Below are 27500 nucleotides of genomic sequence, written 5' to 3'. Positions count from 1 at the left end.
CATTTGAAAAAAATCTATCACAACAATAAACAATTATTATGAGCGCGTTCGAAATACTTTATTTTTTTTTTAATGAAAAAAAGAAATAATAATAAATAAAGATTAAAAAGAAAAAAAAAAAAGAAAGAAAGAAAGAAAGAAAGAAAGAAAAGATATATATGTATATGTATAAGTAATCTTAACGTTTAAAGTCTAATATCTTTAACATATACTTTGTTCAATTTTTTTAAATAATTTCTCCAATAAATTTTCGTTCGTTGTCTGAAGAACGCATAATATTGATCAATAGTGGTTGCTCTTAAAGATTTGCTTGGGATCCACTTCATCACAGAACTGATTACCTTTTCAATATCGTGTCTAGATAAACATAACAACGCCGATACTATGCCTTCCTGTTGATCGTGGGAACCTAATTTAAAAAAAAAAGAATAAATAAATAAATAAATAACAAGCATTTGTGTAATATTTATAATTTCAGGGCAAATGTTGTGATTAAAATATCATTGTCTCTTTCTGAAATATGTTTTATATTACCTTCTCCTGAATCAATTAAATCTGAGAGTTGTTCAATGATGTTTTTAACAATTCCATCATTATCTTCAACTGGGAACGTACGCATAAGATAGCCTATAGAAATAAATGTTTATTATAAAACATTGTCGACATGATCTTATGAATTATTATATATATATATATATATATATATATATATATATATATTTTTTTTAATAAGCTCACCAAGTAAACTAAATGGCTCGTAAATCGACAGATATTTTTTATTAATTATATTTGGCAACAAACGGTTTTGAATAATATTAGTATAGCTCCACGATATACCTTCCTTTTTTGCAAGCAATATAATAGCTGTTTTTAAACCAACAATGTCCACAATGGAATCACTTCTCGCTAATGAGAATGTATTATTTATTAAAATGTTTTTAAATATTTCTATAACACAAAGAAAAAAATTTAATACCTTACCTTCTAAAGATATCAATGATTCTTCAACTAGATTTTTAGTTAAGAAACTTCCTGCTTTATATTTATAATAAGTTGATAATAAATTTTTCAAAGCATATAACTGAGGAAAATTATTGGCCTGCACTGACATAATAAAATGTGCCATATATTTTGGTAATATATCTGAAATTTAACAATTTATCATTACATTATTTTTATTATGTCAAAATATATATGTATATATATATATATATATATTTATATATACCAACCAATATTTTCTGTAAACTGTGGAAATATTTCTGGCCAACATGTCAATACTGTGTAAATAACTGGAATTGCGTGTAATCCTAAACAATATAAAGCATCGCAGCATAACATTCTAGCCTTTTCTCGATCCTTTTGTATCCGTGTTAGAACGATGTATAATCTTATAAGGTTTTGTATCTGATGTAACTAAATGATTTAACAAAATTCTTTTATGATATAAACGATTCTATAAAACTTGGTAAAAGAAGAGGGCGAAAAAAGAAGAAGAAGAAGAAGAAGAAGAAGAAAAAGAAAACCAACATAATTAATATTTACAATTGCATACCATAGGTGCATTATTCAATCTGAAGATTTTATATTCGATTCCTGCTTGTACCCATTTTATTACTGTGGGCAATCTTACTTCAAGATCAACTAATAATGTTACAATTTTTTGTTGAGTCATTGTCATCAATGGTGCCGGTGGTGTATAACTTTTATCTAAATTATTCTCTTTTCTTTCAAACATAAAGTCCACTATGCCCCTGTAATCAAACAATATAAAAATAATATAATCATAATTTTAATTCCATTTAATTAATTCCATTTAATAAGGTAATAAAGAATTTCTATATAATATTATTTGTACGTACTTGGCAATAATACGAACGCTACATACGGAAGACAATTTGTTAATAACATCTCTATGTACGGACATAGACCAATCAGTATCGTTCATGACTCTGTATAATTGTTTATTAACAAAATTATCTGAAATATATAAATAATATGTTTAAGTATAAAAATATATCAAAGATGATTAAAATATATCAGCAAAATATCGTATAACAAAATACCTGTTTTTACGCATAATTGTTCTATTGTCTTCAATATTTTTTTGGAGTTCTTCGATTTTCTAGAATTTTGATTTGTTTTCAAATGATTTTCTAATAATGTAATAGGATTAATCAAATCATTATTAATATTTTTGTTATTCACTCTATTATTCACGGAAGAAGATTCTTCTAAATCATTAATTATCATATTATGTGATTGAATCTCTAAATCGTCATTAGGTATTATTGTGTTTGTTCGACCTTTAGATATTTCTAAATGTACCTCTTTATTTTCATTAATACCATCGATCAATGTATCTTCTTTTGCTTCATTCATTGCCATTTCTAATTTATTTTGTTTTTGAACATTTATAGACACGCTAGAATGTTTCTCAATATTTTCTTCATATATAGGATTATTTAAAATCTTTTCTTCTTCCTGAAATATTTTATTAACCTGTTGTATATTTGTATTAACGAATTTAGATCGTAACTTGGATTCTTCTTTGCTACTTGTACTTTCGTCAGTTCTAATTTTTATTGGTTTATTAATATTAAAAATGTTCGTTTGTTCTATTTCTTGTGTAACTGCATGTTTAGAATGCATTAGGATATTGAGTTTCTCTGTAGAATATATTTGTGGACATATTGTTATATCTTGAATTGATTTGTTAATTTCTTTCTTTGAAAATTTTTCAGACATATCATTGGAAATACTATCATCCTTTAGAGGACTAATTAATGGAAATACAGAAGAATGTAAACTTGCATCCTTTATAATTTTATCCTCTTCATCGGTAATAATTTTATGACATAATTCTAAATGAATATCGTCGTCTGATTTGATATTCGTTCTTTCGATTGTTATATCAATATTAGAATCAGTTAATATATCCTTATTTTGCATTTCTTTGGAGTCTTCTATTGGTGTTATAATATTAGTAGAACATTCACCTTCTATATTTTTATTTACATCAGTCAATATATGACTCAAACTAGCATCAAATACAATATTTTCCTCAAATTCATCCACTGATTTCTCATCGCTATTAAATGAATCATCTGACATATCCTTAGTCCAATCTTTACATGTTGTTTTCAATTCGCCATGATTTTCTCTTGAACTTTCTTTCATTTCATTATTTTTATTAGACACAATTATAGGTACACATTTATTTTGATCAGTATTTTTAATATTTACAGTTCTTCGTTCATTTGAATTGAATAAATCTAAATTAACTAGTGAATGAGATCGTAAATGTTTTAAATCCATTGATCTAATATGAGTTTCATTTGAAGGAAATAAGCGATTGGATTTCAGATTTTCTCTTTTTGTTAAATTACACTTTGTTTGAACATTTATGTCATTACTTTGAATTTCCATAGAATCAATTGTCTCTTCATCTGTTGATGTAAGATTTGATATATTTGTTTCCATCGTTTTAACAAATTCGTCATTTTCTTGATTTGCATCTTGATTTGCATCTTGATTTGCATCTAAATTTTCATTATGTAATTCCGATACTTCCCGATTGTTTGTTTTCATTAGATGTTCTATACATTGTTTTTTTTGTGGTATAAAACATGTATTAGTTATCTGATCATCGGATTTATTATTCAATACTTTTTCAGTAGTATTATTTTTTGTATTTTCAATGACATACGTTCCATTATTTTCAATATTACAATTATCTTCATCATTTTTCTCCAGAGTTGACGAGTCTTCAATTAAATTAGATTGATTTAATTCTTTCTCAAATGTCTGCAATTTACGTTTACGATTTTTAATAATGATATTATTTGCAGCTACACCAGGACTTGTACCGTTAGAAGCGGTAGAAGTAGTAGAAATAGTAGAAGTATTACTAATATTGCCAATAATATTGCTAATAGAAGTAGCTATAGTAATAAAGCTATCATTTGTTTTGCTCTCATTTATAGAAGTTGAAGTTTCTATAGAAGATGGTACGTTATCGATTATCTGTGAAATATCTTTCATATGTGTGTATTCAGTATTTTCAAATTCCTTGCTAAGAGGAATATTTATTTGTTCCTCGGTGTCAGATACATTAGACTTATTTATAGAAATACTTGCATTAGATGTAGAAGCTGTAATACCAGTAGGGACTAGATCATTAATTATCATAATAGTATCCTTATCATTAGTACAAATAGTAATCTTTCTTTTAGAAGAATCTTTATTTTTAAGCTCAAATGCTTCTACAATAAGTGGAGTATCACTTATTGGTTTTATTTTATTGATTACTGTAGGAGTAAAACAATCTTCATTATTCAAACTACTTGAATTTGTTTCTTTCATAGAATTCAATATATTATCTTTTGGTGTTTGATACGTAATAGTTACAGAATTATTCTCATCTTTTTTATTTATTATTCGTAATTGTTCCATTTTCGAACTAGAGAACAAAACGGTACCGTTTATATTTTCTTCGATTACATTATTGCAGCATTTAATTTTTTCAACATTTATATCCCTTGAATTATCATCTAACATTATATCTTTGTTTATAGAATTGGATAAATTATCCAAATAATCATTCGACATAGAATTATCAATTTTCCTAGTTCGTTCCGTGCAAGATATTATTGAATCCACATTCCAAGCATTATTACGCATTGATAGATTTCGTTGTACTCGTTTAAGTTTGATCTTTTTCGAACTAAATTTACAAGTTTTAGGTTCGTATCTTCTCTTCTGAGGTTTATTACGTTTATTTTTATTTTTCTTCATGATATCTTTTATCCCATTCAAGAATGTAGAAATCATATTTAATGAAAAGCTTGGAGTTAAAATTTCATTAGAATAATAATTTACGTATGGTGAATGTTGGAAACAATTTTTATCCAATTTCTTCCTTTGTTGAGATTGCTTTTCTACCTTTCTTTCTAATTTTTTCATCTTTTTTTTTAATTTTTCAAAATTATGCATTAAATTGTCAGAACTTGACAATTTGTTCATATTATTATTCTCTTTGATTGCACATGATGTTTCGACTAAATCAGTTGATTCATTAATGTTATTTGAAAAAGATAAATTATTTGTTGAATTGGACAAAGGTTGTTCCTCTCTTACTGTATAAGAATCTTCAGAAGACAAAGATAACATTTTGGATAATTCAGATGACAAAGGTACTGAATTTAAATTTGAACTGTTATTGTAAATATTTATATCTTCCAATGGATTTTGAATATCAAGTCTTTTTTTATTGTTTGTCTGAAGGTCTTCATCTGGAAAAAAAAAAAAAATTGCATACTTCGTTTTAAATATGTTCTAGTAAACAGTATAAAAAATAAAAAAAATAAAAAAAAGTAACAAACCTTTTTCAGGAGAAACTACAGATACAGAAACTGTAGAATGTGATCTTGTAGGCGATAAAAGTTTTGGAATAATTTCAGAATCTATACTCATAGCTTTGCAAATTCTCTGAGCAGGATTACATAATAATTTTTCACATTTATCACAAAACAAAGGATAAAGATGATCTTTATCCGCTCTAAAAGTCATATCTGTCATTATACTCTTCTCATTTCGAGTATTAAGTTTTATATTGGATTTTTCATTGATTGTATTCACTGCGACATCTACCCTCGATATTGGATCTATAAAAGTAAATAAGATCTAAATCCTTAAATGTGTTTAATCAATTTATATATGCATCGACAATAAATATATCTGAAGTACTAACTTTTCAAACAACAATATGTGCCTTTTTCTATTCCTTGTTGTTTCTTATTAATTTTCTCTCTCTTTATTGAATTATTAGTTTTATTAGAAATCTTCATTTGACGTTCCAATTCTTTGACTTTATCTGAGAATATAATTTAAAACATATAAAAAGATCTTATGCAGAAAAAAAATATATTATTCCAATTAGATATATATGTTATTATATTTTTACTTATCTAATACCTTGTAATAATGTTTTTTCCATATCTATTTGAAGTCTTTCATCCATATATTTATCTTCTAATTCCTTCAATTTACATGTTAACTGTTGCAAATGCTGTTGATCACCAGCAATTTTAGTTTCATGCGTTACTATAGTATTCGACAAAGACTGGATTTTTTTCTTATATTCTGTATTTTGCTAATAAAATAAGAGACAATATTCAATTATTATATACATATATATATATATATATTAATAAATCTTCTAAAATAAATTACTTACAAGTTCCAATTTAATAACTTTTGCCAATGTTCCATTATAATTAGTTGTCATTTTTTTGGTTTCCTTTTGTGCTAAATCTAAATCTATTTTCAAGCGTTCACATTCTTTCAATTTATCATTGTACAGTTTAATTAATTCACTGAAAAATATATATTACATTTGGTTATATATAATGACAATAAAAAAAAATATATATACATATACGAAAGTAAATTATAAATATAAGTGATATAAGCTTTAATTTTCATTGAACAAGACAACTTACTGTGATCTACAAACTTTTTGTTTTAGCATCAAATAAGACTTCTTCAATCTATCCAATTTATCATTATTATCCTGTAATCAAAGTATTTGATATATTTAAAAAAAAAAAATAATAATCTTATAATTTAAGGATAAGAATTAATTCAAATAAATTTTTATTCATACATATTCATATGTAATGAATTATATAAATATATATATATATATATATATATATATATAAAATTCATAAATCACATATATAAATATTTATATATATAATCATTTATAAATGATATTTGTATGCGTATATATATACGTACTTTTATTTGATGATAATAAGTAATTTTATACTGTATCATACTTCAAAAATTTTGTAAATTATATAAAAAAAATATACATATATAGAGAGAGTAATGAGAAAATGAACAAATAAAGTATTAAATAATAATATCATAATGTTGTTAAATTTTAGACAATAACAATATATCATAGACGGTATAACCTTGACTAAATCCTTAGTCACCTTTGAACTAAATGATATTGAAATAAACATAACATATTTAATACTTACAGTAGAATTTATGTTCTCCTTTAAGCTGTCGATTGTGTTATCCATTATATTCAAAATGACAAGTCAAATTAAAATAATTAATTCTCATCAGATTATACAAAACAAAAAGCACGTTTATGCGGCGTATCGGCACTCTCATATGCTTACTAGAATTAAATATTTCAATATTATCGATAGATCGATTATTTGCAAACAATATATCGATGTCGATTCGATAACGCGTGAATTTTAAATTTTGCACAATTAAAAACTGTTCTTATTTAAAAAAAAAAGAAAAAAAAAAAAAAAAAGATAAAAAATATTGTGTAAGTAAAATATAAGTCATACATAATAATATAAGTCATACAAAATAAACATTTTAAATTTAACACAAATAAAAAACAAATTAAGAAATATCAAACTGTTTAATAAAATTTGGCAATATCTACAAAATGTGAAATTTTAGATTCATAATGTATATATATCCATAAAAATAAATACAAAGAACTCTTATAATTAAAACTAATTATGTATATATATATATATATATATTTTTTTTATATACTTAATAAGCACCTCACACATTAAACCCTGTTCCTGAATTATTCGTAACATTCTCTTCATTTTGAGCATATATATATAATTGATAAAGATATATATATATATATATATATATATATATATATATATATCTTATCATATATATATATATATATATATATATATATATATATATCTTTATCAATTAATAGATTTATCTTCAAATGTAAAATTACATGTTTTATAGGAAACTAAATAAATCAGAGACTCTTGTTTATGTTTATAATATTATAATTATGTTATAATCATATTTTTTTTTTGTTCTATGTAAATTTTTTCTGAAGTTCATCACAATTTTAATACATCACTGGAAATACCTTATATCTTCTATTTTTTTTTCCTGTGCAAACAATTGTTAGCGAACTTAGTTTTGTTAATATATATATGTATTTTTTTTCTTTTTCTTTTTTTCTTTTTTTTTTTTTTTTTTTTTTTTTTATTTATTATTATTATTATTATTATCATACATATTTCTAATTAAATATGGAGATCGAGTTAGAATCATTAACTTACACTTTCTCTTGTTACTTAGAATTTAAATCGTTCATGCTGCTACTTTTTTCTTTGCGCGTTGAAAATGATATTGTTGGAATACTGACTAATGACAGTAGTGGCAGTTCTTTTATGCTAGATGATTTTTTTCTTTCAAATGTAGTTTTACTTTGAATTCTATGTAACTCGTTGTTTGACGATCGTTTATTTTTCGATGAAAATAAATTTACTGATTTAATCGGAGAAGAATTGGCACTATAACAAATAGATGTTGATAAACTTTGTAAACTACTAAGATTCGTAACATTTGTCGTTACCTTATCATGAACATTAGATTCTGTAAAATCATTTAATTTTGGCATACTATAATTATGTTTAATATCTTCTACATTGGTTTTGGTGTCAGTTTGAGATTTTGAATTTCTTAAATCAATTTCTGAGATTCTATTTGGTAGGTACGTAGATGCATTTAAATTAACTACTTTTTCTGAACTTTTTACTGGTTCAACAAAATAATCTCTTTTAGTAATAGATTCCTTATATAAAGATTTAGTAATATCATTGATATATTTTGATCTTGTCTGAACTGAATTAATAAAATTATGACATAACGATTGCAAACTTATAGAACTTGATACCGATGGTACATCAATGGATGTCTTATTTGTTTCTACATCTGTAGATAGGTTTTTCAATAAATTCGATGTATGTTCAGTAGATTCTTCACTTTTCGAAGCATTACATTGTAAGTTATCTATAAAATGAATCGTATCGTTCTTATCTCTTAAATGCGTATCACATATTTCTTTTTTAAAGATCTCTCTTATCTTTCTTTCATCATTCTCAGAATTTTTATTATTAAATGGGGCAGAATTTAATTTTTCCATACTAGCTTGTAACTCTAGTTCCCATTGATTCGACGTAGCTTCGCTACCATCTACCGACCTTCGACCTAAATGCCCCGCACACGATATAATCTTAAAATCATTCTGAAATTAAAAGAATTATATATAAAAAATATAAATTTAGAACTACAGTTCGATGAAATTTTATTGAAAAAAGGAAAAAAAAAAAAGAAAAAAAAGAAAAAAAAGAAAAAGAAAAGAGAGAAAACTTCCCATACTAACATTATCTTGTTGGTGTTGAATATTTTTGCGATATTCATTATCTACATTAGAGATTATATTTTTATTATTTACTTTCTTAAAGTCCATTTTGTATTTTATATTATCTCCTGAAGTAATCAATTCTGCTCCTACACCTGGTTCTCTAGGCCCATTAGCAAGAATATCTATAAAAAGGAGTAATAAAATATATGTTTGCCATCAACATATAATATTATGAACATAGGCAGCTTTTTTGTATCAATGATACCATTATCCTTTCTTTGTTGGTGTATTTGATTACTAATATCTTCTAATATACGAAGACTCGAAGCATAATTATTCTTTGCATCTTTTATTGCTTTCTGCAAATATTCTACTCTTTCCTTTTGCGTTGTTAACATTTGATCACATTGAGCTTTCACCTCAAAGTATGGCCTTGACTTAATGATATAACGACGATATTTCTCTTCCAATTGAAATAACTTCTTTTCTGCATCTTGAAATATCATTGCTTTTCTATGATGTTCCCTACCGCATTCTGCTTTTTGATTTTCTGCATCCATAACCTATACATTTATTTATTTGATATAACCTTATTATATTATATTAAAATATAGAGATCCAACAATAAAAACTATTTTACTTTAATAGTTGCATGATTTAACATATCCTGCCAAGCTTGATCAAACTTCCATTCGTGCTGATGCGATGTAAATCTTATTTCGGCTAAAGCCACGGTTTCTTTAGCAGCCGCATGTATCTCGTTAGCTCTTTGAAATAATTGTGCCTGTTTCTGGCATTCCACCTAAACGAAATGAAATAAATATTAAAATTCTTCTCTTTTATAAACGTAAACTAATCTACATTTATATTTTAACACTGACTTGTGCTAAATGAGCTACTTCCAAAGCTTCGTAATAACATCTTGCTTTTTCGATACATGTAATTCCTAATTTGTCTGCTATCTCTTTTAATCGCCTCGTTAATTCATTAAGCAATTGTCTAAACGCGGTATGTGCCTCCTATATTATAAAATATAACAGATTAAAAAAAAAAAAAAAAAAAAAAAAAAGAGAAAGAAAAAGAAAACAAATAAAAGATCTAAATATCTTATCCATTTAAAAACTCACATCTAATTCAGTCTCAAGTTTATTAATATCATCTGTTGCATTGTTTAAATTCTCCAACTCGATCTAAAAACAGAAGACTTATTATATTGTCAATCCTAAATGTTATTATATAGGGAAACAATTTTTATCATTTATATATATATATATATACAAAATTACGTAATGATAGAAAATAATATTGAATTAGAATTAATTGAGATTAAGAATGGATTCAATTTTTTTAATAATTATATGTGATGAACGGGAGGGGTAGAGGGGAGGTGGGGGAAGGAAACAAGACAAAACAAAAATATTGATAACTAGGCCATTGTACCAGGCAATAAAGTAGTACGGGCGTTACTTAAATGTCAAAAGTACATAACCTTTCTTTTTTGTATACATCAAATGTATATTAGCATGGACATTAAAGAAATAAAATCGTACAATATATAAATTAATAATCAAAAGTTTCAATAAATAATGTAATAATGTTACAAACGATTGTGATCAATGAGTCACCTGTATACGGGGATCTAAAGATCCTTCGGCGTCCTCCGCGACGACGTCCATAGTTCGCTTTTTGCAACATTTAATTAATGTCAGCTTAAAATCACATTGTTTTATTCATTATATTGATTAATACATACGCATATTATAAAGCTCTCAGTATACTTTTAACATTATTAATTTAATATTGAAATATATTTTCAACATTCAACGTAATTTTAGAAATCGGTATCATTCACATTTCGAACGACATCTACGCATAATAACTTAAGGCAGGATATCCAATAGTCATCATCAGTACCAGCCTTAACAAATACTAGCGCTATCATGAAATACGTCCACGTCAGATCTGTATGGTTGTTTTTATAACTTAACCTGAACAGTAGTTAATTCTGTTGAGAAAGAAAATAACATATACTCGATCAAAATCTCTTGTTTCTCTTTTGATATATAATTAAGGTATTTTTTTTTCTATTTTTTTTTTTTTTTCTTCATTATACTAATCATTAAAAAGTTTCACAATTAAAGAAATCAATTATTTCTATATAAATATATATATATATTTTTATTAATATATGTGATACTTTATTTGCCGGTTTGTTACAGTGATTATTTACAAAGCAAAGTGTTTCAAAATGTATTGGACTCTATGGTTATTTATTATTGGATTTTTTGGAGTAGATAATACATTTGGACAAGGTCAAAGGGTTGCACCAGGTGTACCTCCTCAACATTATCAAGTTCAGCAGGTACATTTATTTCATTATTATGAAGAAACATATGGTATACAATGGATGATGATTCATTGTTAGTTTTTCTTTTTTTTTCTTTTTTCTTTTTGGCATTTCGTCAGTCAGAACTTCTTTTATATATATATATATATATATTTGTCATTGAAAAAAGAAAAAAAAAAAAAAACTTATTTTATAAATTATATTGTTAAGAATATTTTTTACTTTTAATAGAATCTATTTCTTTTCTTTTAGCCTACTCAGCAAATGCACCAAGTACCACAACAAATACAACAGGGTTCACAACAACAAGTAAAAATCGATAATTTAATATAATGTTAAAATATATAGCTAATATAAATGTTTTTCATGAATTTTATTATAAAAAAATCAATTAGTTTTTCCATGTATTTTTAATTTGTAAATTTTATTTAATTTGATCTTTCATTTAATTCAATTATTCTATCAATATAACATATCAGCAAGTTCCAATACAACATGTGCCAGTTCATCAAGCACCTGTACAACAACAGATACCTGTTCAAGCCCCTATACAGCAACAACAAATACACAATCACAATCATCAACCTCAACAAATACTTAATGCTGCCAATATAGCTCAAGAAAAGGCGTAAGTAATAATAATTTTTAATTGATATTAATTTAAAGTGATATTTACAATTAAAGTGATATTTTTTTAGTCATATCGCAGAACATATGGAAGTTCCAATCGATACAAATAAAATGACAGAACAGGAATTGCAATTTCATTATTTTAAAATGCACGATTCAGATAACAACAACAAATTGGATGGATGTGAATTAATAAAATCTCTTATTCATTGGCATGGTAAGTATATAAAAATATAGAATTATATTTCTATATAGATTAAATTATTTTGTTAACTAATTTAATATTTATATATATAGAACAAAGTAAACAGGATCCAGGAACACAAAATGCCGGAGATAAATTATTTCAGGACGATGAATTGGTTAACTTAATTGATCCAATTCTTGCCGTAGATGATATGAATAAGGATGGATACATAGATTATCCTGAATTCATACAAGCTCAGCAAAATGCTGCTGCTACTGGTCGACAGTAATTAAAATAACTTCATATTATGGAATTACAAAGAAAAAAAGTCACACATTAAAATTATTATTTTATATAAAAATAATAAATTTTACATCATTGTTTCACCAGTTTTATTTGTTCAGACTTAATTGAATGCTTTTGCATTTCATGTAAACATATTTTCATAGTCTATATTTTGTTGTTTATACGATATGTTTTTTTCTATAGCTTGTTGTATACTTGAGATTACATATATATCTTAAATTCTACAAATGAAAAAAGATAAAAAGTATTGGGTATACAATAAGTACACACAAATCTATTTTGATATATTAATAATAATTAAAAATATTGTATTGTGTATATGGAGTGTGAAAAAAAAAATGTATATCATGTAAAGCGATAATTAATCATGAATATCAAGATAAATTGATTTTTTAAAACGTGTTAAAAATAATTCCTTTGATTCAGTTGTGTTATGTATTTGGAAAAAAAAATGTTAATTAGATTAAAACAACGAAAAGTGTGCATAATGGTGTGCATAAATTACATCATGTATATATATATTTTGTGCAGAGTGTAACTAAAGTTACTAACAAATTTTACAGGCTGCTAATATTCACATTAAAAGACTTATTTGTTTATTTAGCAAGTAATACAATCACAATATAGTCTGCTGGTAACTTTTTTCATCACTCTGTATATGTGGTATAATAATACTTAATATAGGAAAATAAAATTTATATTCGTAATAAATATATACATGTTACTATAAACATTGGTTTGTACATATAACTGTGATATATATAAAAAGATTATTATCAAATATACAGTAAATACAATACTTTTGATATTAGTTACTTGAACATTTAGAGTATTAATTTTTTATACAATGAGATAATAATTGTATTTTAGAATTAATCTCATTTTGTCATTAACAATAGTAAATAATAGTAAACAAAAAAAAAATTGTATTTTATAGTTGTATTCATTGTAAAGATATATAACTAATTTTATTATAAACAGTAATGAATATTATTTCATATATTCTTAATATATATAAAGTATCAGTCGTGAAAATTATATAAAAGTAGTTCCTACTATATTGAAGCAAATATTAAACAATTGCATAACATTACAAATACAAATTTACTTTTTGTTTTTTTCTTTTTTTTTTTGTACGTGTCGTATATAAGACAAATATTTCGTATTGTGAAAAGTAAGATATTTTTCTAAAAATATTACAAAAAAATAATAAAAACACTGCTTTGAGAATTAAACTTTGACGATGTGTGATACAACAAACGATGAAAGTAATCTCTTGACTTCGTACGTAAAATGGTCTAAAAGGTGCATATATCGTGATGTTATAAGTGTGTTTATTCTTATCTGATATTTTTGTTTTTTTGTAAATTATTATTACTATTATTATTATTGTTATTATTATTATTATTATTATTATCATCATCATCATCATCATCATCATCATCATTCATTCATCGAATCTTTTTTTTCATTGAGTTATTGATTTAAGTTATTAACTTGTGAAGTATAGAAGAAAAAATGAGAACAAATCCATGCACATAGGCTCACCAAATTCCATCAACGTGTTTTGCAGATTCGGCAAAATTTTTGCAATATGAGATGTGGTGAAGAAGGTAAATCACATATACAAAAAATGTTATATATATATATATATATTATTATATTAGCATATTATGTTAACAGAAAGTGAAGAAATAAAAGAGATAAAGGCAACGTGCTCAAAATGTAATAATGATAATAAAGAGGGCACTTATAATTTTTCTCACATACAAGATTTATGCCCTGCTGATAGAAAGCGTATATCATTATTAATCAAACATTTGGCAAAGTAAGTTATAGTTAGCTTTTTTTTCATTATACATTTCATATTCAATATTATGTTAACATATATTTACATACAGATGCACTCGTGAGATGCACGAAATTAAATCTGATTTAGCCGTGAGCGAATCTGAAAAAAAAGCTTTGCTTGAGGAATATCAAATATTTCTTAATCGTCATAAATGTGAAAAAAAGCAATTAGAATTTGAAGTAAAATTAATACTTTTTTATATAATTAATATTTTCCTTAATTTTTATCTTTTTATTTAACTTTTCTTTATGTTTTTAGCTATCCGAAGCTAAGACAAAAAGAACAAGTTTAAGGATTCAAATTATACAAGCACTTGAATTGTTAACATGTCAATTGTTAGCACAAGAAAAACAATTTATGAATCTAGTAGAAAATGTAAGAGATCTTTTATGTGAAAAAGTTATTATCCATGAGGTTCTTAGTCAAAAGGAGATAGAGAAAAGTAATCTCATAGGAAAAATTCAAAGATTAAAAGAATCTCTTAGATTAGAGAAATTATTGCATTCCAAAGATCTTGCTCAAAATCTTCTTAAAAATAAAATGATCGATAAAGCCTCTCAAACGACAGATGATCCCAATCATTTGTATACAAAATGTGATATCAGGTAATAAATATTATTTAATGAAATATAATTTTTCTATGAAAAGCTTGATAATAATTTACATAAATGATTTTTAGAAAATATAATTTTAACACCACTAATATAGAACTGAATCTAAAACATTCTCAAGATATAAAAACTAAGAGTAAGAACGATTTGGAAGAACTTACTAGCGACGGAACACTGATGCGTGATCTATTTTTTAGAGTACCAAACGTTGAGGATAATGAAAGTTTATATCTTATGCCAACATTATCAAAAGAATTTAATCAGACTAAATCATCTTCCAGTTCTTTTGTATTCAATTAAGTATATATAACAAATGTAAAAAAAAAACAATACATATGACATTAAATATATGGTTTATAAAGGATGTCTAAAAAATGTATGGAATATATAAGTAAAAATAAATCGTTTAATACTTAATACATTGAATACTGATGTCAATTTAAATCTTTTCATATACTAATAATGTGTACATTTTAAAATTTAAGCATTACTGGAATAATCTAACTACTACAAAATTTTAGTAATACTATGAATGAATTGGTCAAAGAGTTTATATATAATTTAAAAAATTTCATATAATAGTATTTAAATGTCTCTTGAATATATATATATATATATATATACACATTCATATGACATTTTAGACCAGATTTTTAGAAATAATAATAATAATAATAATAAAATATAACAGTATTTTAAAATCCACACATTTACATTCATCTCCATACAAACATTTCATACGCTCACACATACAATGTATGTAGGAATTGTAAGTCATTTCCAATATAACAAATTATAATTCATCTCGACAATTTAATAAATTTCTCTTACTTTACGTATTGCAGTCTATGGCCATTAAAACACATTTAATGATATTTCATTGTAATCTATAAATACATTATTATATAATACGCACATAATAACAAAATATAAGCACACATAGTATGGATGTTTAATAATTATACCTTTTATCGCATATGTTCTTATATCATAAGGCACTTTTCTTTAAATATTAAAGAAATTAAGATAGAGAAAAAAATGGGACAAACTAATTCTTTCAGAAAGTATAATAATTATTGAAATACTATTTTAAATTCCTATTTTATAAAATCATTCGGTGTAAATTATTGCTATAAAAGCACTTATTATAGAGGGACCTGTGTCAGATGATAAATATTTTTATATGAACAAATAAAAAGAATTATCATTTATACGAACTTAAATTTTCAAATAAATGTATACTTTCATTTATATTGCATGTAATATCATTTCCTGTAATAATATGGAAAGTGCATAAATAAAAGAATATTCTCTACTATTGTTTTACATATATATACATGTGTGTGTGTGTGTGTGTGTATCATGTGTACGCGCGCGCGCGTGATATATAAAAAAAATATAGTCGATTCAAATTTTCTAAGGAATCATTACTGAAGATTTCACTATAATTATATATACTAATTTAAAAGAAAAATGAAATATAAAAAATACAATATTAACGCATTTACCATATAATATGTATTTATCGATATCTTAGTATTTTAATACCTGGAGATATCTGCTTTGTTTAAGAGCATTAGTCAAAGAACTTTAGTACATCATAATATTGTTCCATTTTCTATAACATTTTTTAATAAAAGATTTATAGAGTATATAACTCTAAAATTATTAAGAGTTCGTCATTAATGAATTTATAAAAATATAATTCAGTTATCAATATATGTTTAAACAAAATTTAATAGCTTACATAGTAGCTTAATGATCATTCTTTGTAATACATTATTATTAACAAACATATAACGTTTGCTAAGAAAAAAGAATACACATATATATATATATAGCCCTTTCTATCATTCTTTTTTTAAACTATGGAAGTATACAGATATATATATATAAAAAAAAAAAAAAAGAAGAGTGAATGTTTCATTAATTAAATTCAAAATCGTTAATCCATATTTTGTATAATACAGATCTTTTGTATTTTTTGAGAAAAGAATTATATTATAATTCTTCAAAGAATGCAACTCTAGCTTTAGTAGAACCTGATTTGACTTTTTTCAATGTACTATATTTATTTTCTCCGAGTCTCATCTGTTCTTCGTGTAACTGATCTAATTCACACTGTTTCTCACCAACTTTCATAACTTCTATTTCAGATCGCAATTCTCTTAATTGTTCTTGCAAATGTTTACTCTTTTCCCAATAATCGACTCGTTCTTTTTCTATTTCTAAAGATAATTGATCTACATCACCATCGGCTATAAGATCATATGATGTCAAATCAGATGGCAATGGTTCAGCATCTAATTGCAAATTTTGAAGATCCGCTTGTAAATCTGATGTAAATACTTGTGTCGAAGGAAACAGATTTGGAACGGGCTATTATAACGAAAATAAATTGTTATTATTTTGCAAATAATAAAATCATATTATCTAAAATCAAATTTATCTCTACTTACTGTTATAGTAGCAGTATAAGCATTTCTGCTGAGAAATTCTAAAAGCTTTTCCTTAGCTTCTTTTTCAGCAATACGTGCTCTTAACAATTCATCTTTTAATTTTTCTGCTTCGGCAGCTCTTCTCTCGGATTCTTGTACCAGTCTTTCAGTTAATAATTCTGCTTCCCTAGTTTTCCGTTCTAAATGTACTTTCTCCTCTTCAGCTTTCATATTGTTCAACCGAATTCGTGTAATTTCTTGTTCTGCTTCTGATGCTTTTTGACTAAGAAGCATCGCTTCCTCTTCGGCAACTCTACTCTTCTCAGCTAAAAGATCTGCTGTCTCTTCGGATCTTCTCTGTAGAGATATACAAATATTTTTTTTTTTTTTTTTTTTTTTTTTTTTATAAAAAATATATATATGTATATATTATGAATAATCTTACAAGAGCTTCATTCGCTAAACGAATTTCTTCTTGATACTGTAAAAGACGCTGTTCCATAGCAGCTTTTTCTCGTTCAGCAGCTTCCCTTAACTGCTTTTCTCTTGCCAACTTATTTCTTTCGACCTGTCTCCTAGTAAGATCGTTAATTAATTTAATACAAACGAATTCGGATTACTATCCTCATTAAGGCTCCTAAGAACTCGTAAAATTTTTTATTTTGTTCTTTATAAACTTGTTTCAACATCTATAAATTTCTCAATACAAGTTTTTCTTTTTTTTTTTTTATTCTTTTTTCTATATATTTCATTAAATTTAAAATTTACGTATAATTACTGACAGAGCCAATTTATTAAATAACAAATAATAGCATGCAAACTACATTTACCAATAATTCCATTGTGGCAGTATTGAAAACATGTATGTCCTAAATTTTATATATATAATGTATATGAGTACTCAGGAGCCTGAATGAATTATGTATAGTTCTTTTGCAAAGAGTTATTACCTGAAACATTCAGTAAATCATAGCATGTAGTATCGATGAATATACATATTTATTATATTGTGATAAATATATATGTATCTACAATTAAAGAGTACTTTTAATTAAATTTGTTATTTTTACTGTTGTAAGTAAAAGTGACAAGCATAATTTAGAATTAGCCTTTCAGAATTTTTTAAAATTCATTTCATATGCTTTTAAATGTATACAATAAAATAATATGTATATATAAGTCATCTGATTTTCTCAATGCCCCCAAACCATTTTTATATTGGTATATTCTAACATACGAAGACGTTCTTGCTGTTTTAAGGTCTTCTAATCCAAAGCACATCCAAGTAGATGGATGAAACCTGTCTCAAACTTTTTGACAAAATTAGTAATATATAAATAAATTAATTTCTTCAAATATCTAAAGCGCATCATACCTGAGTGATATAAAACGTTTGTAAGTATTTAAAAAAAAAAAAAAAATAAAATCATCAATTTACTTTTAATATCTATTGAAATAATTAAAATAATTAAAGAATAATTATATTTAGAATAATTATATTATAAAAGAATTATAAAAAGGAAAATTATATTATATTAAGAAAGAACGAATATTTTAGTTTACCGTGATTTTTCTTCTTTGGCTTGGGCCTTCATTTGCTGTACCTCCATGGAGTCAGGCTTGCGTCTTCGCATAAATAGATCATGGTTGCCAATACACAGGTCCAGGATCTTAACAAATAATATGTCAGCAGCTTTGTCACTATTATGTTCGTCCAATCCTAAAGCTATCAAACCCTTCACCCAGCTGGCAACATCTGACTGTTTTTTTACCAGTTTATTCATGCGAACTTTCTGCGAGAAGAACACGAAGTTTGGCGATGTCTTATCCACTGGTTTTATGACAAACTTCTTATCATCGAAGCTAATATGTCGAATTTCAGACCACGTAAATGTAGTTTTAGGAGCGAGCTTGTTTTCCTTTTCGTAGATATTCAGTCCCAATGCCGTTACTCCAAGCCATAGATTTGTTTCCTTTTTGTTCTACAATTGAAAAATACATATATCCTTAATACTTTTCATTAAAATCAATTATTCCTTTTGCAAATGATCAAATTTGATAAATGTTACTTACGCTAATAGGAAAATAATTCACACCATACATATCCAAATCTTGAGCAATTTTAAGATATTCCATTTCTGCCTCATCTCTAGACATTCCACGATGATCAGCATACCAAATTTTTATTCGATCTTCCCACATTTCAGCAGTCATTTGATATTGATCTATGACTCTTTGTGGAAGTAGATCTTCACTGGCCAGCATTCCTGGGCGGTATGAAACTTCATCATAGTCCCCGTACTAACAACCGTGCAGTAATAATTACAATCAAAACCAATCAATATCTACATATACTTGTACTTATACATACATACATACATACATACATACATATATATATATATATATATATATGTATACATATATATGTATATACACATTAAACTTATCTGCCAGAAATCATGTGTTATTATCTTTCTTAAATTATATATTGTAAGAAAGATAAATTCAATTATGCATGCAAAAATAAAAAATTTTATCCCATACGTTAAAAAACCTTAATATCTTTCAAAATACCTTTGCCTGTACTGCATACGACGCAAGTAAAACAGAAGCTTCTGGAGGACAATAAATGTCCATTGATAAAATGGCTTGTTTCACTTGAAGAAAAAATAAGTGTTGCGTAACTTCTTGTACCAATTCCTCTGATACATCTTCGGGATAAAATTTAGCCAAAAACATAAAAGGTGTTGTGGGCTGTTGTGAAATGCCTTGATCTTGAACTATGAGAGAAACAACATATATATTAACAAATACTACAGTATATTAATAATGTTAAACAGTTAATCGCAATAAAATTTACCTTTTTTATCTAATTTTAACCAAGATATAAATCCTTTAGAATCTTCGTATTGAAGGCCAAAATACCATGTTTCCCTGAGTCCAATTGTTCGACACACTAAGTCAAATAAATCTCTTCCCGTGGATCTCCACTGTAAACATAAAGTTATAAATTTGCAATAAAATATTTCATAATGAAAAATTATAAATAAAAATAAAGAAACTAAATGATACGCCACTGACTTCTAAATTAAATTCCAATTCTGCGTCCAAGGTAGAGACTTTCACTGGAAAGGATTTCCCCGATTTTTTCCTCCGAAATTGTGGCATTTTACTTTTCATTGTATTCACTAAGCATTAGAGAAATTGATATAACCAATTTCTAAACATTTTAAAAAGTTTACAAATATTCTATGTTATAATATGATATTGTTGAAATATGTTCATGTGTTATTGCAGAGCAGTTGCAGGATTAAAATAGACATCACAAAATATAAGTAATCTTCGAGGAGTTAACCTTATTTACACATGTTTAATATTAATGTGGTATAAAGAGGGGATAAATTCACACAAAAAACAATAAATATAATATCTTATTTTGATTATGGTGTTAATGATTAAGAGATGTCATAGAATCTGTCTCGATAAAGTGTTTCAAATATTTGAAAACAAATCTCGTATCTTTTTCACAACTGAATTAAGATTTCTTCTTTTGTTTGCATCCAATAACGAAACGGATATCTTTCATTGACCAATAGCGGCACTGAATTAGCGAATGAATTCTTCACTATATGCTTACGAAAAGAACACGATCGTAACATCGGTAAAGATAAAAAATCTCATTCAAAGTAATTATAATTGTATCTCGATTTTTAAAATGGATTCAAACCAAAAAAATTTCACACAACTCAAACTAGTCACACAAACAGAGATATGAAAATTCATGCACACTGTTCAGAGTGCCATCTATGAGAAAATAAGCATTTGTAAACAATATAAACATTAGAGTCAGCTCTTACAATACCAAACAAAAAATCTTATCAGACTTTGTCCTGTATGTTTATTCAACTATTCAGAGTTTAAAGTTTAATCATTTGGATCAACAATGTATTTTCTCTTTTACCAGCTTTTTGTCAATCTGTTTTAATAATATAATTAAGCTAAAAAGAATTTAATAATTTTTAACTATTAAATTCAAAGAAAGAAATTATTTAAATAATTTTTATTGTAAATGACGTTTTAATAAATACTAACATTTCCATCTTTGTTACTCCATACTTTTTTACTTTTCTTTACAAGGGCATATATTTTAATCCAAGGTGTGCTAAAAAAATTGAAATTCAATTTTATGGAATGTTGTACTTGTTAAAACAAATCCATTAATTTGATTAATAATATTTCTATAAGTATTGTTTATAATATTCAAATGTTACTTATAAATTGGGTAACATTTTATACATTTTTCATTTATTTGAATACATGTTTATTCAGTTTAATTTAACTTACGTGCGTTCAAATATGTTTAGTTAAATATAAAATATTTAAATTTATATAAAACTTATGAATAACATTGTCATTTTTATAATTACACGTTACATTTTCCCTTGAAAAATAACACATATTACTAATTTAACAATAACATATAACGGTTAGATTTTAAGAATTTCTATAAAATAATTTAAATACGGCATATTAATTTATTAATTACAAAAATAAATATAAGTTAGTATTATTAAAAAAAAAAAAAAAAACAATAATTATATTGAACAATTTTATATTAAATTTTATCATTATTATTTCTTGAAAGAGATACAAGTTATTTTGCATTTGTAACATCATAATTATCTTCAGAATTAGCACGAATATAAAATAATTTTCGTGCTATATAATTTTGTTTTGTATATATACAAAATTAAAATAATTATCTTTATTTAATATGTATACTGACATATTTGTTTTTATATACATATATTATACTAAATTATTTTTTACAAATTTTTCTTATATATGAATATTTTTTTTGGTATCCCTAATAATATCACAAAGTATTCATGCTGTTTATTGTACATAGCACATGTCACAAAAGAGACTAATATAATTCTGCGCAAGTATTATATTTTCAATAGCAAAAATATATCACAATTGTGTATGTGTGTGTGTGTGTGTGTGTATGTAATTTATGTGACTCTTAAATAATACCTTTATCTTAATTTTAATTGCTAAAAACTTTCTATTGTGTGAAAAATTTGCCTACAATGAAGTTAATGTTAATGTAAATAATCTAACTACGCTACAGGCTATGTGATATATAGTTTTTGAAATACTATTGTGCAAATAATTGAAAAAATTTTATTTTAAAAAATATACATTTCTAATCTTCTTAAAAAGTAATATGGATGGTATTTCATGATTCTTTCTATATACGTGTAATTTATACATGCATAAGAAACTTGTACATTAAAGTTATTCGATAAAATAATTATAATAAGGAACTAATTGCATGCATTATATAAGAGAGAACTGTGTTTCATTAATAACAGAAAATGTATTCTTATAACAAACATTATTCATAAAAAGTGATAATTGAGTATTAAAACTTGCGCTTTCAATCGGCAGTACAAAATTATTTTCTTGTATACTTACACAAGATAAAGAGAGCAAATAATAAATATAAGTAAGAATTTTTTATCACAAACAAATATATTAAGAGTTAAATGGTCCTGGTTATAAATAAACATTGATTTACAAATGATAATATTTGTGCAATTTCAAATCTGTAGATAAATAAAATAACATATGAATGATTAACTTTGTTATAATATTCTTTCTTTTTCAAATTTTCTAATTATTTAACAATTCTAATTTTTATTTTTAATAACAAATCAAGAAATGAAGAATTGAAAATATAATTTTCATTTTTTTTTCTTAAATGTATTACGATGCATATGCGCGCTTAATGAATTAAACCATTTATAAATATTTATATTTTCTTTTTTATATATCTTTAAATTATCAAGAAATAAAATTATCGATTCACAATATAATATTACATATTATATCATAATACAACATTTAGTTATAAAAAAAACTTTAATGTATGTTTAATTTTTCTATATGAAAAATTTGAATTTATTTGATATGAATAGTTATTGAAATATATGAAATATATATTAAAAATTAAATGCTCTCAATACTCCAGATTTCACTATTAGATCAATTGCAAAATCATATACACACGCATTTGTATATATATCATCCAATTCAAACACACTTGTATCATAAAGACTTCCAAGCAACATCATCTTTTTTATGTACAAAGACAATTCTCATATTTAATCAATTTTTCTTTGTTTAATACTAAAGAAGATTTTCTATTCCGCTAGAACATGATCAAATGTTTACATTCATACAATTTTTATTTCATTTTTCGTTCTTTTTTGGTTTTTTTTTCTTTTTTCTTTTTTTTTTTTTTTTTTTTTTACAATTACAGGATCATGGTAAAAGATATAATCTAATATCATTATTAAACCTATCAAATACCTCATTATACTTTATTGTATCTTTATTTTATAAAGACCACTCTTTTGTGTAATAATATATTTTGTATAAGTGCAAAATTTTTCTTATTCGCTTTTACATAATTTCTCTCTCTCTCTCTCTCTCTCTCTCTCTCTCTCTCTCTCTCTCTCTCTCTCTCTCTCTCTCTCTCTCTCTCTCTTTCTCTCTTTTTCTCTATTAGAATATACCACAAATATAAAGTTAAAATGAATTTTTCTCAACAATTATTCTTTCAATAAATTAAAAAATATAATCGACATTATATTATATCACATCAATTTCCATTTTTAGAAAAAGGTAAATTGATTTCTGTTTTTCTTTTCTCATTATATTAATTTCTTTTCTAATATTTTACAACTTTTATAATATATAGTTGCTTCAAAATAATATTATGATATTTTCCTAATTCATAAATTTTTTGTTAAAAAATAAACTTTAGAAAAATTTGAAAACAAATAAAAAAAAAAAAAAAAAAAAAAGAAAGAAAGAACAATTACACATGTGTGTGTCTCTAAAATAACACGTTAAGATAATGACTTACATTGAATGATTTTCCATTTCCAAATAACATGCAAGGTCAATACCATGTCTATTATTAAATATTGTGTTGAAAAATGCTATTTTAAATTCAAATTCATCCAAATACGACAGATCTTTCTTGTTCATTATCGAGTATAAGCGAGATATACTAACGCCTTTTGTTTCCATGACGACGAGAGAACTTACGGTTTTTTCTGTAATATAACAATAAAGATCTTAATGTTCAATATATAAACATATAACAATTAGTATTATATTTATCATATATATATATATATATATATATATATATATATAATTTTTGAAACTCTGTTATTTGATTTAATAAAATGTCAAAATTTACCTGATCCTACTTGGAGATGGAACTGGAGTGTGTTCAGCAATAACAGGTAAAACAGAAGTAAATTTATCAGTCGGACGCAAAAGACGAGCTGTACGTGAAGATAATCTCCATATGAGTCTTTGTCTATGAGGCGTTTGTTCTTGGGCATTGTATTTATTTAAAACAGCACTTACTGCTTCATGAGTAGAAACAAAGCTATCGTCTGAAATCTATTGTTATATATGATATTAATATTTATTCTTCATATAACTTACAATCATTGCCACCTATATATATATATATATATACATATCTGACATACCTTGCAAATTTTTTGTACTTCAGCAGCAAATTCTACCAGTCTTAACATTTGATGCGCAGGTGTTATGGATGAATTAATAGTAGAAGGACCAGCCATTGATGTTACAGAATTAGTAACATCTTTATTTGCATCTAATCGTTTAACGGCTGCGTCCAAATATGTACAGAGTAAGACCAAAGCTACTTCAGATGATCTTAAACTTGCACAATTTCCATCACAAGCAATCATTTCTAATCTTAGAAAAAGTTCAGATTCCTTAAACATATACATACATATATAAATATATATCTTATATTTCAAAAAATATTTCATTCATTAACAACTATTAGCAATATTTACCATTACTACATTGGCATATATATCACCAATACCCAAATGTGACGCAACAGTATGAAACATTGTATTAAACAATTGTAAAAAAGTTAATGATGTAATTGGTTGTACAGCCGGTGCCCATTCTAATTTATTACGTATTACTCCTGACATACGCTTAAGATCTCCTCCGGTACACTTGCATTGAGAAATGGATACTAAATGATCAGCATCCAAAGATTGAGCCATTTGAACTGCAGCGATATGAAAAGCTGATACACTGATGCAAGCCATATGTTTTGGTCTGGCTTTCATTTTGGTTAAAAAACGATCCATCAAATTAATAGCAACAAAAAATACATCGGATGGTAAATCATACCATACTTTTAAACATCTTAATACATGAGCGGATCCATCCCGTGCTCCAATTGTAATTTCATCATTCTGTAATAGACACAATGTTACTATTTAATATTTTTTACAAATACACACATGATATCTTACAGTAAGAAATACAACGTTAATAACTTACTTGCGTTGTGGTGAGCAATTGAAGATTTGGTTGATATTTAACCTCAAGCACCAAAGCTTCTTGTAATTGTTCAAGTAATGGGTGGATCGCATCTGGTACAGGAAAGCCTGATGTGTCCATTCTTATGTTGTGTGATAAACCGCTCTCTATGGAAACGGTAAAATTGTAATATAGTCTCAAAGACTATTGATCGAATGACTAAAAATCACACAATAAGAATGACACAACTGGCTAGCCTTGTATCTGTAAAATTGAAATGGTATAATATAAATATTTGAATGAAATTTATATTTTGAATTTTATCATATAGATTAATATAAAAATTTAATATCATAATATCTTTCATTTATTTAACAATATACAATAAAAGATTCAATCTTTGATGAATTATGTAAAAAGAATATTTTATTGTTTTACATTTATTCTATAGAATAAGAAACTCTGCCAATAGTCATGATTTCAAGGTTATCACAATATTCACTTGTGAGATTCTATAAACATGATCTCAGACGTAAATAGACCTTGTCCAAAACTTTAGAATGAAACGAAAGGTTTCACGAAAGGAAAACAAATGAACCAAATGACATTGCATATTTATAATTATCAAATTTCTCAAAGCACATATCTTATCACACGTACTGCACTTAACTTTTATAAAATAAAATATTGTTTTGTAGGTATATCGCGACGATATTACACATTACGTACCAAAATATACAAGAAGAAATTGACACGCAATTTCTTTCCCGACATTTTTCACCAATTTTTAAACGAACCACATATACATATACATACGCTTATCATGATCATTATACTACGAGCACCATTAAAGACATTTGCAAAATTTTATAAAATCTAATCAAAATATTAACGTGCAAATAATCATTTACGTTGATAAATTTTTATGTACTTGAAAATAGTACGTTTTTATACTATAATCCGAGTTTTTTTTTTTTTTTTTTTTTTTTTTTGTGTGTACGCTAAGAACGATTCGTATTTCGTGTATGTCTTCCAACGCAACGCTTTACTTTCTGACGCAATATATCTACAAACAACCATGGCAAATCTTATATACGCACATCGTGAAATCATAAAATAATCCAATTGAAATAAAAAGTATCACATGAACGATATTGAAATAATATCACATCATTTTCTTTTTCCATAACATAATCCATCATTCATAAGAACGTAATAAATAATTTTACGAATTAAATAAGATTTCTAAAAATCATATTAAAAATATCTAATTTTCAATTTAAGAAAAAAAAAATATATATATATACATATATACATCATGCATATAAACATACATACATATGTATATATATATATATATTTTTTTTTTATTTCAAATGAATCATCCGATACAAAAGTTAGCCAATTGTTTTCGATCGAATTATTCATATATACATATACAAAATGACGTAAGTGAGATTTTTATGTATGTATACGTACGTAGAAAAT

The 27500-nt window shown here is 25.3% G+C and overlaps 6 protein-coding genes across 16 annotated transcripts in view; 2 read left to right on the top strand and 4 right to left on the bottom strand.

The window, feature by feature from the left end:
- LOC124431072 (protein PFC0760c-like) overlaps positions 1 to 7187 on the bottom strand; it is a 7502-nt gene extending 315 nt beyond the window's left edge. The window contains exons 1-14 of one of the 2 annotated variants that reach the window (XM_046978499.1): positions 7056 to 7187; positions 6504 to 6574; positions 6239 to 6377; positions 5977 to 6154; positions 5753 to 5875; positions 5385 to 5666; positions 2067 to 5294; positions 1863 to 1980; positions 1556 to 1754; positions 1233 to 1416; positions 982 to 1143; positions 739 to 906; positions 535 to 627; positions 1 to 409 (exon numbers count right to left, since the gene is read on the bottom strand). The exon at positions 1 to 409 is cut by the window's left edge and continues 315 nt beyond it. In XM_046978499.1, coding sequence (XP_046834455.1) covers positions 186 to 409; positions 535 to 627; positions 739 to 906; positions 982 to 1143; positions 1233 to 1416; positions 1556 to 1754; positions 1863 to 1980; positions 2067 to 5294; positions 5385 to 5666; positions 5753 to 5875; positions 5977 to 6154; positions 6239 to 6377; positions 6504 to 6574; positions 7056 to 7100 — 5214 coding nt within the window. In that variant the 5' untranslated portion in view covers positions 7101 to 7187 and the 3' untranslated portion in view covers positions 1 to 185. Of the gene's footprint in view, positions 410 to 534; positions 628 to 738; positions 907 to 981; positions 1144 to 1232; positions 1417 to 1555; positions 1755 to 1862; positions 1981 to 2066; positions 5295 to 5384; positions 5686 to 5752; positions 5876 to 5976; positions 6155 to 6238; positions 6378 to 6503; positions 6575 to 7055 lie in introns of those variants that run through there. The other variant, XM_046978507.1, reaches the window with a different exon arrangement.
- Positions 7188 to 7847: 660 nt separating this feature from the next.
- On the bottom strand, positions 7848 to 11115 carry LOC124431099 (SH3 domain-binding protein 5-like). Of its 4 annotated transcripts, none has more exons than XM_046978548.1 (8): positions 10989 to 11115; positions 10861 to 10917; positions 10363 to 10425; positions 10117 to 10254; positions 9876 to 10037; positions 9501 to 9798; positions 9254 to 9417; positions 7848 to 9115 (listed from the first exon to the last, which is right to left on the bottom strand). In XM_046978548.1, the coding sequence occupies exons 2-8, from the start codon at positions 10909 to 10911 to the stop codon at positions 8159 to 8161; spliced, it is 1833 nt and encodes a 610-aa protein (XP_046834504.1). In that variant the 5' UTR covers positions 10912 to 10917; positions 10989 to 11115; the 3' UTR covers positions 7848 to 8158. The 4 variants fall into 4 exon arrangements, with proteins under 4 accessions (XP_046834504.1, XP_046834496.1, XP_046834514.1 ...); XM_046978567.1 differs by having other exon boundaries at positions 8147 to 8381; positions 8444 to 9115; positions 10861 to 11085; XM_046978540.1 differs by having other exon boundaries at positions 10861 to 11085.
- A 46-nt stretch (positions 11116 to 11161) lies between these two features.
- On the top strand, positions 11162 to 13504 carry LOC124431167 (multiple coagulation factor deficiency protein 2 homolog). Of its 2 annotated transcripts, XM_046978728.1 has the most exons (6): positions 11162 to 11307; positions 11455 to 11597; positions 11835 to 11891; positions 12062 to 12210; positions 12281 to 12429; positions 12510 to 13504. In XM_046978728.1, exons 2-6 carry the CDS (start codon positions 11484 to 11486, stop codon positions 12686 to 12688), a joined length of 648 nt encoding a protein of 215 aa, XP_046834684.1. In that variant the 5' UTR covers positions 11162 to 11307; positions 11455 to 11483; the 3' UTR covers positions 12689 to 13504. The 2 variants fall into 2 exon arrangements, with proteins under 2 accessions (XP_046834684.1, XP_046834692.1); XM_046978736.1 differs by lacking the exon at positions 11162 to 11307 and having other exon boundaries at positions 11456 to 11597; positions 11814 to 11891.
- Positions 13505 to 13655: 151 nt separating this feature from the next.
- Positions 13656 to 16096, top strand: LOC124431133. The gene is made up of 5 exons (XM_046978632.1): positions 13656 to 14318; positions 14389 to 14533; positions 14607 to 14736; positions 14816 to 15162; positions 15237 to 16096. The coding sequence occupies exons 1-5, from the start codon at positions 14300 to 14302 to the stop codon at positions 15466 to 15468; spliced, it is 873 nt and encodes a 290-aa protein (XP_046834588.1). The 5' UTR covers positions 13656 to 14299; the 3' UTR covers positions 15469 to 16096.
- Positions 15557 to 21386, bottom strand: LOC124431085 (merlin). Of its 2 annotated transcripts, XM_046978528.1 has the most exons (9): positions 20691 to 21385; positions 20470 to 20599; positions 20184 to 20389; positions 19680 to 19907; positions 19379 to 19588; positions 19170 to 19276; positions 18052 to 18181; positions 17628 to 17963; positions 15557 to 17547 (listed from the first exon to the last, which is right to left on the bottom strand). In XM_046978528.1, exons 1-9 carry the CDS (start codon positions 20787 to 20789, stop codon positions 17170 to 17172), a joined length of 1824 nt encoding a protein of 607 aa, XP_046834484.1. In that variant the 5' UTR covers positions 20790 to 21385; the 3' UTR covers positions 15557 to 17169. The 2 variants fall into 2 exon arrangements, with proteins under 2 accessions (XP_046834484.1, XP_046834476.1); XM_046978520.1 differs by having other exon boundaries at positions 19170 to 19588; positions 20691 to 21386.
- Positions 21387 to 23970: 2584 nt separating this feature from the next.
- LOC124431113 (cyclin G) overlaps positions 23971 to 27500 on the bottom strand; it is a 7885-nt gene continuing 4355 nt past the window's right edge. For 3 of the 5 annotated variants that reach the window (XM_046978616.1, XM_046978598.1, XM_046978589.1), the window contains exons 2-6: positions 26034 to 26276; positions 25529 to 25945; positions 25190 to 25444; positions 24889 to 25097; positions 23971 to 24739 (exon numbers count right to left, since the gene is read on the bottom strand). In XM_046978616.1, the coding sequence (XP_046834572.1) occupies positions 24694 to 24739; positions 24889 to 25097; positions 25190 to 25444; positions 25529 to 25945; positions 26034 to 26153 (1047 nt within the window). In that variant the 5' untranslated portion in view covers positions 26154 to 26276 and the 3' untranslated portion in view covers positions 23971 to 24693. Of the gene's footprint in view, positions 24740 to 24888; positions 25098 to 25189; positions 25445 to 25528; positions 25946 to 26033; positions 26277 to 26450; positions 26656 to 26741; positions 27064 to 27500 lie in introns of those variants that run through there. The other 2 variants (XM_046978582.1, XM_046978607.1) reach the window with 2 other exon arrangements.

The sequence above is a fragment of the Vespa crabro genome, chromosome 1, assembly GCF_910589235.1.
Source record: "Vespa crabro chromosome 1, iyVesCrab1.2, whole genome shotgun sequence".
NCBI classification, from domain to species: Eukaryota; Metazoa; Arthropoda; class Insecta; order Hymenoptera; family Vespidae; genus Vespa; species Vespa crabro.
This window is presented reverse-complemented; position numbering and strand designations above follow the sequence as displayed.